At 38.7% G+C, this 9858-nt stretch overlaps 1 protein-coding gene across 1 annotated transcript; it reads left to right on the forward strand.

Moving 5' to 3' along the window:
* Window positions 1–4378: 4378 nt before the first annotated feature.
* SMG8 (SMG8 nonsense mediated mRNA decay factor) lies at window positions 4379–8891 on the forward strand. The gene is made up of 4 exons (XM_060134463.1): window positions 4379–6161; window positions 6717–6862; window positions 7141–8013; window positions 8420–8891. Exons 1-4 carry the CDS (start codon window positions 4403–4405, stop codon window positions 8615–8617), a joined length of 2976 nt encoding a protein of 991 aa, XP_059990446.1. The 5' UTR covers window positions 4379–4402; the 3' UTR covers window positions 8618–8891.
* Window positions 8892–9858: the final 967 nt, after the last annotated feature.

The raw sequence follows: 9858 nt of genomic DNA on the forward strand, positions 1-9858 counted from the left end.
TTTGCCCTCTAAGTATGCACCCCTAAATGCTATGGTTTATTTTGCTCACTTTTGAACTCTATAAATAGAATCATACATTATATATTCTTTTGTTTTTAGCTTCTTTCAATCTACATTTAGATTGCACAACCATATTATTGTGCAATGCTATAGATAATTTATTTTTGATGTATGAATATAGTTATTAATTGATTTTGTTGTCAATGGACATTAAGGTTGTTTCTAGTTTTTGGCTATCATGAGCTATGCATGCCATTTTGAACATTCTTGAACATGTACATTTATGCAAGTGTTACTTTAGTGTGTATATCTAGGAGTGGAACTGCTAGGTTATAAAGCGTGCCTATTTTCTAGATACTGTCAAACTGGTTTTCCAAGTGGTTGTACCAATCAATCTGTGGTCCCTTCAGCAAAGTATGAGAGTTGTTACTCTTGTTTTCTTCTAGAGATTCTTTTTTTTTTTTTTTTTACATCTATTGGAGACACAGACCCACTACAGAATGGACTTGAGGATACGGGGAGGGGGGAGGGGTAAGCTGGGACGAAGTGAGAGAGTAGCATTGACATATATATACTACCAAATGTAAAATAGATAGCTAGTGGGAAGCAGCTGCATAGAGAGTATTTTCAATTTGGTTTCTCAACATTTTGTTTACTTGGGAAATCTATACAAATGGATGTGGTTAATATACACTTTTTCCTGGATTTGTAAGTCAAAGAATTGTTAAAATTATAGTAGCAACGTCACATACTAAACATAGCAAATAATCTACATGATGAGGATCACAATATAATTTATGTGGATAAACATGTACAATTTCTTATCTTAGTTGGCTTTTAGAAGAGAGATAGAATCTGGACATATAGAAGTAGAGAAGCGAACAAGTAAAAACCAAATAGACAAACAAAATTTTTAAAAATACATTTGAAAGCCCACCTCTACTCCTTTCTAAATTCTTGTTAGTAAATAAGTGTTGATTGAGAAGAATTTATGGAAGCCCAACACAGCTTAATATATTAAAAACACCATCACCAGGACTTAGGGCCCCTCCCTTCCTTTGAGAATTAAATGATAATTCTTCTCCCTAACCACTTTTCTTGCGATATAATTGACATATAATGTATTTGTTTAAGGTATACAACATAATGGTTTGATATATGTATCTATTACAAACTGATTTCCACAATAAATTTAGTTAACCTTGGTCACCTTATATAGTTATAATATTTTTCCTGTGGTGAGAACTTTTAAGATGTATCTCTTAGCAACTTTCAAATATACAATATTGTTCACTGTGTAGAGTCACCACGAAGTACATCACATCCCCAGAACTTATTTACCTTATAACTGGAAGTATGTACTTTTTGACCACCTTCATCCATTCCCCTCCTACCCATCATCCACCCCACTACCCCACCCACCTCCTCATCTGACAACCACCACTTTGTTCTCTGTTTCTGTTAGGTTTTTTTTTTTTAGATTCCACAGATAAGTGAGATCATGCATAAATGAGATAATTCTTGGTAAGGACTTAGCACAGAGCCATACACAGAGTAACTAATCTGTTTGATTTTTATTGTGATCATTTTTTGACATCCAAGTAAGGGCTCATTAAACACAAATTAATCTCATCTCTACTTTAAAGCCAGAGTATTTTTCTTAAAGTAATAAATCTTAACTATTTGAACTTCCAGCCAGCCAAATCAAACATTGAATTAAGGCTTTCCACATTTCTTCAAGGAAGAATTTTTTTAATATTACACATTGAAGAAAGTGTTCATTGTAGAAAAATTAGAAAATAGAGATATAAAAATAAGAGTATGTCCACCCAAAAACCTGCCTACAGACATTTATAGGAGCTTTATTCATAATTTCCAAAACTTGAAAGCAATTAAGATGTCTTTCAGTAGGTGAATAGGTAAATAAACTGTGGTACATCCAGATAATGGAATATTATTCAGCACAAAAAAGAAATGAGCTAGCAAATCATAAAATACACGGAAGAAACTTAAATGCATATTACCAAGTGAAGGGAGCCAATCTGAAAAGGCTATGCACTGTATGTATGATTCCAACTGTATGACGTTCTGGTAAAGACAAAACTGTGGAGACAGTAAAAGATCAGTGGTAGCCAGGAGTTTGGGGGAAGGGAGAAATGAATAGGTAGAATGCATAGGATTTTTAGCGCAGTGAAACTATTCTATATGACACGTTAATGGTGGATACATATCCAAACCCAGAATGCACAGCACCAAGAATAAACCCTAATGGAAACTATGAATTTGGGAGTGATAATCATTTGTCAAAGTAGTTTCAGAGATTGTAACAGATGTACCACTCTGCAGCCCAGTGTTGATAGTAAAGGGACCTATGACTGTGTAGGGGCAAAGGGTATATGGGAACTCTGTACTTTGTGCTCAATCTCACTATGACCCTAAAACTGCTCTAAAAAAAATCCATTTTTTTAAAAAGCAGGGAAAAAAGGAGTAAAGAAAAAAAACTAAACAAATCCTAACACGTTTTAAACATTTTGGTATATATTCTTCTGAGTTTGATAATATTTTATTGTTGTTGTATTCCATAAACCTTTCAAAATCCCTGCCTTTTTTTTTCCATTGATACGAGTCAAGAAAGAAATCTGTTCACCTTGCTTTGAAAGATGTTTTTAAAGTGGTGCTTCTCAAACTATAAAGTGTGTACAAATCATTAGGATTTATTGAAATTCATGTTCTGATTAGTAGGTCTGGGGTGGGGACTAAGATTCTGCATTTCTAACAAGCTCCTTCTTTGGGCTGCAGACTAATCCTTCTACAGCAAGGTTCTGGAGCTTAAAGTGAAACAGTTTCCTACTTTTAGAAGAGTGATTTGACACTCTTTTTTGTGGAATTTTTTTATTCCTTGAACTGCAAACTAACTGCTTCCAAGATGCTCGACATTGCTAATTATTAGAGAAATGCAAACCCAAAACTACAATGAGGTTATCACCTCTCACCGGTCAGAATGGCCATCATCAAAAAGTCTACAAATAATAAATGCTACAGAGGATGTGGGGAAAAGGAAACACTCCTACACTGTTGGTCGAAATGTAAATTGGTGCAGCCATTATGGAAAATAGTATGGAGGTTCCTTAAAAAAAACTAAAAATAGAGTTACCATATGATCCAGCAATCCCACTCCTGGGCACATACCCAGAAAAGACGAAAACTCTAATTTGAAAAGATACATGCACCCCAATTGCACTATTTACAATAGCCAGGACATGAAAGCAACCTAAGTGTCCATCAACAGATGAATGAATAAAGAAGATGAGGCATATATAATATCATATATATGTGACATATATATGACATACACATACACACATAATGGAATATTACTTGGCTATAAAAAAGAATAAAATATTGCCATTTGCAGCAACATGGATGGACCTAGAGATTATCATACTGAGTGAAGTAAGCCACATAGAGAAAGACAAATATTATATCACTTATATGTGGAATCCAAAAAAAAACCACAAATGAACTTATTTAGAAAACAGAAATAGACTCTCAGACATAGACAACAAACTTATGATTACCAAAGGGGAAAAAGGAGGGGGGGTAAATTAGGAGTATGGGATTAAGAGATACACAGCAATATATATAAGATAGATAAATAACAAGGATTTACTGTATAGCACAGAGAACTATACTCAATATCTTGTAATAACCTATTATGGAAAAGCATCAGGAAAAAATATGTATAACTGAATCACTTTGATGTACACCTGAAACTAACGCAACATTGTAAATCAACTATACTTCAATAAAAATAAAATAAAATCACTACTGGTAGTGAAAAAAAAGTTGGAGGTGAGATGAGTGGGTGGGTGAGTAGTTGTCAGAAAGAAAATACGATGTAGAAAGGATTAAGAGGTTAATGTGGTGAGGACAATAAACCTGTTGTAGATGCTCTATAAATATTTGACAAGAATTAAATCTAGCATAGTGTGAATATAATTCCTTTTCAAAACTACTTACTTCTGCCTTTATCTTGCATGTAATGTCATTTTAGATTGTCACAAACACAGCTCTCCTTTTCACTAAAATGATTTTGTAACTTTTAACATTCATTAAACGTTTTGTCTATCAAGAAGAACAAACAAAAAAAACCCTAACTGCTTCTAAATGTCTTTCTGATATTTCAATTCCTACAGTCTCCGGTTAAGGAAAATCTTAAATCAGCTGTGCTGTAGGACTAGGTAAAACCTTGGTGAAAAACTATGACAGGAGAAGCGAGAGGCGGAACCTAAAGTGAGAGGAAAGCAGGAACTGAAGAAGCGGAGGAGGGATTTCAAACTTGGACGAGAGCCGGTTCTGTTTACCGGAGGGACCGGAAGAACGCTAGAGTAGTCTCCGCACCATGGCGGGTCCTGTCAGTTTGAGAGAGCTTTTAATGGGCGCTTCAGCCTGGACAGGCTCTGAAAGTCCCGAGGGGTCCCCTACAGAGGGTGGTGGGAGCGCGGCTGGCGGACCGGAGCCTCCTTGGCGGGAGGATGAGATCTGCGTGGTGGGAATCTTCGGCAAGACGGCTCTGCGCCTGAATTCCGAGAAGTTTTCACTTGTGAACACAGTGTGCGACCGACAGGTTTTTCCCCTATTTCGCCGCCAAGATCCTGGAGACTCGGGGCCTGGAATCAGGACCGAGGCTGCGGTCATCGGGGAGGCTGGTGGAGCCGGGGTCCCTGGCGCCGGGTCCGGGGATCCAGTTCGGGGAGGTGTAGCTGTCGCGGAAGGGAACCGAACTGAGCCAGGTTCCCAGGACTACAGCCTTCTGCAAGCCTATTACAACCAGGAAAGCAAAGTTCTGTATCTTCTTTTAACTTCCATCTGTGACAATTCCCAGCTTCTCCGGGCTTGTCGGGCCCTTCAGAGCGGGGAAGCTGGAGGTGGCCTCCCTTTACCTCATGCGGAAGCGCACGAGTTCTGGAAGCATCAAGAGAAACTGCAGTGCCTCAGTCTCCTTTACCTTTTCTCCGTCTGTCACATCTTGCTTCTGGTCCATCCCACTTGTTCCTTTGACATCACTTATGATCGAGTATTCAGAGCCCTGGATGGACTGAGACAGAAAGTACTGCCCCTCCTCAAAACAGCCATTAAGGATTGTCCAGTTGGCAAAGACTGGAAGCTAAACTGCAGACCTTGCCCACCTAGACTCCTTTTCCTCTTTCAACTCAATGGAGCACTCAAAGTGGAACCCCCTCGGAATCAAGACCCAGCTCATCCAGAGAAGCCCAAGAAGCATTCTCCCAAAAGGAGACTGCAGCATGCCCTGGAAGACCAGATTTATAGAATCTTCCGGAAGAGTCGTGTCTTGACTAATCAGAGTATCAACTGCCTCTTTACTGTGCCGGCCAATCAGGCGTTTGTGTACATAGTTCCTGGAAGCCAGGAGGAGGACCCAGTAGGCATGTTGCTGGACCAACTTAGGAGTCATTGTACTGTGAAAGACCCTGAATCTTTGCTGGTCCCTGCACCCCTTTCTGGGTCCAGGCGATACCAGGTGATGAGGCAGCACAGCCGACAACAGCTGTCTTTCCACACTGACACTAGCAGTTCCAGTTCTTCTGGGCAGCTAGTGGATTTCACTCTTCGGGAATTCCTATGGCAGCATGTAGAGCTAGTACTAAGCAAGAAAGGTTTTGATGACAGTGTGGGCAGGAACCCACAGCCTTCGCATTTTGAACTTCCTACTTATCAGAAGTGGATCTCAGCAGCTTCAAAACTGTATGAAGTAGCTATCGATGGGAAAGAGGAGGACCCGGGCTCTCCCACTGGGGAGCTAACGTCTAAGATTTTAAGCAGTATTAAAGTCTTGGAAGGGTTTTTGGATATTGACACAAAATTCTCAGAGAACCGGTGCCAAAAAGCTTTACCCATGGCCCATAGTGCCTACCAGTCAAATTTGCCTCATAATTACACAATGACTGTCCATAAGAATCAGCTTGCCCAGGCTCTTCGAGTGTACAGTCAACATGCTAGGGGTCCAGCCTTTCACAAATATGCCATGCAGTTACACGAGGACTGCTACAAGTTTTGGAGCAATGGCCATCAGCTCTGTGAGGAGAGGAGTTTAACTGATCAACACTGTGTACATAAATTTCACTCCTTACCTAAATCAGGTGGCCAAAATTTTCTCAGTATTTTGAAATCAAAACTTTGAGCTGTGTTTTTATTCTTGTTTTAAGAGAGTTTGTTCATTATGTTTTTAAAAAGAGGGCCCTGCAGAAATTTAGGTACATCAGATTTAAGTTTTTTCTCCTGCTGTAAAAAGAAAAATCAGCTATGACTACTAATTATGTTCTTGTATTTAAAGAATGAACCCTAGGGGATTAGTAAATGAGAACTATTAAATAATACAAAGTTTCAGGAATTTCATATTAACATTTTTACCTTTTGTTTAACTGAAATGAATATAGTGAAATGTATGGGCACTATGATGATGATAAAATTTACTTAGAGACCCTAAAAGTTTAGATTAAAAATATGTATTATGTCATGTATTTTCACTTGCTTCTGTTAGATGTGTTTAGTCAAGTTTTTGTGTTTTGGGTGGTTTTTTACTTCTCATTTCCAAAGAACTGGTTGGAGAAATTTGGGGGTTAAGGTGCAATTGAATGCAAAATAAATTTGGGTCTGCATTGTGTGTAAAATTAATAGTGACTTATATTTTCCAGGAGAAAAACCAGAGCCTGATAGAAATCCTCCTGTGCTGTATCACAATAGCCGAGCTCGATCCACTGGTGCCTGTAACTGTGGAAGGAAACAGGCACCTCGAGATGATCCCTTTGATATCAAGGCAGCTAACTATGACTTTTATCAGGTAGACTCTACATTTTTTCCTCCTCTTCTCTCTCTCTCTCTTTTTTTTTTTTTTTTTTTTGCTAACGACCATCTGAGTAAAAATATACTTTTTCAGGAGCAAAATATCTAGATAAGTAAATGTGACTTGCAGTGTGATATCTAACAAGGGAAATTTCTTTATATGTACTTATTTGCTTACCCATTAACTGTTGATCTTGCTTTTTAAAGTGAAGCATGTGTTGTTTTCAGTGAAAGGTTCACAGGATTAGTTTGTTTGTTTTTTTCCTTCCTCCATAGCTTCTGGAAGAAAAATGTTGTGGAAAATTGGATCACATCAATTTCCCAGTATTTGAACCAAGTACTCCAGATCCTGCTCCTGCCAAAAACGAATCATCTCCTGCCCCTCCAGATGCAGATGCTGATAAACTTAAAGAAAAAGAACCTCAAACCCAAGGAGAGAGCACAAGCCTGAGTTTAGCTTTGAGCTTAGGCCAATCCACAGATAGCTTAGGTACCTATCCAGCTGACCCACAAGCAGGAGGAGATAATCCAGAAGTTCATGGTCAAGGAGAAGTAAAAACTGAGAAGAGACCAAACTTGGTTGATCGGCAGGCATCCACAGTTGAATATCTCCCGGGCATGCTACACTCAAATTGCCCCAAAGGTCTCCTACCTAAATTCTCCAGCTGGTCTTTGATTAAACTAGGCCCTGCTAAGTCTTATAACTTTCATACTGGTTTGGACCAACAGGGCTTCATTCCAGGAACAAACTATCTTATGCCTTGGGACATTGTCATCAGGACTAGGGCTGAAGATGAAGGAGACTTAGACACAAATTCTTGGCCTGCTCCAAATAAAGCTGTTCCTGGAAAGAGAAGTGCAGTTGTAATGGGAAGAGGAAGACGGCGAGATGACATAGCGCGAGCATTTGTGGGCTTTGAATATGAAGACTCTCGAGGACGAAGATTTATGTGCTCAGGACCTGACAAAGTAATGAAAGTAATGGGAAGTGGGCCCAAGGAATCAGCTTTAAAAGCCCTGAATAGTGATATGCCCTTATATATTCTGTCATCATCTCAGGGTAGAGGGCTAAAACCACATTATGCTCAACTTATGAGGCTTTTCGTTGTGGTTCCTGATGCTCCTTTGCAGATAATACTAATGCCTCAGGTAAGAAATATAACCCTTTTTGTCCTCAGACAAACAAAAAATGCCGATGCTTGTTTTGATTATATGAAAAAAGTACAGGGTGTCAAACTAATTAAACAGGTCTTAATTTTAAATACCTCTTATACCTAACATTGTGTTTCTTGAAAAATAGATTGTAGGTGTGTTAATCAGTTCACACCATCAATTCACGTCATCTGGTTAGAGGCAGAACTTGAAGTTAAAAATCTGTAGAAAAGCAGGATAGTATTTGAGATTATTTAATGTAATATCAGATATGATTGGAGTTAAGAATGTACATATTACCTGCTTAATCTTATGTGCTCTGTGAACTTATCCTTTGTTTAGGCACTTATCTTTCAGGTGTTTCTTATTGAAATATATTAATCATATAACCTGTGTTTTTCAGGTTCAGCCAGGCCCACCACCATGTCCAGTATTCTACCCAGAAAAACAAGAAATCACTCTCCCACCTGATGGCCTCTGGGTTTTGAGATTTCCATATGCCTACGTGACTGAGAGAGGACCTTGTTTCCCTACGAAGGAAAATGTGCAGTTGATGAGTTACAAGGTGCTCCGTGGGGTTCTTAAAGCAGTAACACAATAAGTGTTTTCCAGCCAGTACAGTCCTAAACTGGAGCTGATTTTTGGTTTTGGTGTGTATGGGGTGATTTTTGGTGTGTGATACTGTGTTTTCTTGAACATAAAATGTGTTTTGGTTACAGGAGTTCAGTATTTGGACAGTAATTGTTCCACTATTTCATGATATTGTTGATACTTATTGTAAATGGGGGTACAGCTTCCTAATAAACATTGTTTATTCTAGAAAAGGACATGAAATACATGGTTGATACCTCTACTCTCTGTTTATTTCTGTTTCACTGTCCATAATAAAACATATTTCTATTATAACTGAATGTTGCATTATCATGTTGAGCCAAAGCTTTGTTATTGCTAAAATGTTTTAGCTGGGATTTTCCTTAAAATGCTGCTCCTGAAATTATCTTCAAATCAAGATGATCCAGGGCTTCCCTGGTGGCGCAGTGGTTAAGAATCCACCTGCCAATGCAGGGGACACAGTTTTGAGCCCTGGTCCAGAAAGATCCCACATGCCGCAGAGCAACTAAGCCCGGGCGCCACAACTACTGAGCCTGAGCTCTAGAGCTCGCAAGCCACAACTACTGAAACCCGCGTGCCTAGAGCTTGTGCTCTGAAACAAGAGAAGCCACCGCAATGAGAAGCCCATGCACCGCAATGAGAAGCCCATTCACCACAATGAAGAGTAGCCCCTGCTCACCGCAACTAGAGAAAGCCCGTACACAGCAACGAAGGCCCAACGCAGCCAAAAAATAAATAAATTTTAAGAAAAGAAAAGGGAGAGAGAGAGAGAGGCAGAAACCACAGTATCTTTAAAAAAAAAAACGAGATGATCCAGTAGGTTATCTGGTAATTGTATGAGGACTTAATTGCAAAAATATGTCCTACTGTTTGGCTTACCATTCTGGTACCTGAGTTACATTGTTTTGTTCTCACCATTTTATTCTTGGACTGATGAGATACCATATTTTAAATGAATGCTCTCTGAACTAAAACTTATTTATCCAGGATATTAGTACATACTTTATTCTTTGAAAATTGCTATACTATGAAACAATTTGCTAAGTGATACAAATTTTATCAATTCATATCGATGTTAACGTTCACCAGCATCAACATGGTGACACTGATATATCACTAATTAGCTAAGAGTGCAAAATAAGTTAATATGCCAGAATTCTAATGTAACTGATTATATTTTCCTGGACACATTGATTTTGAAATGCTGAGCAAATAGATTTGGAGATTTTA

This window comes from Lagenorhynchus albirostris, chromosome 20 (genome assembly GCF_949774975.1).
Source record: "Lagenorhynchus albirostris chromosome 20, mLagAlb1.1, whole genome shotgun sequence".
Classification (NCBI taxonomy): domain Eukaryota; kingdom Metazoa; phylum Chordata; class Mammalia; order Artiodactyla; family Delphinidae; genus Lagenorhynchus; species Lagenorhynchus albirostris.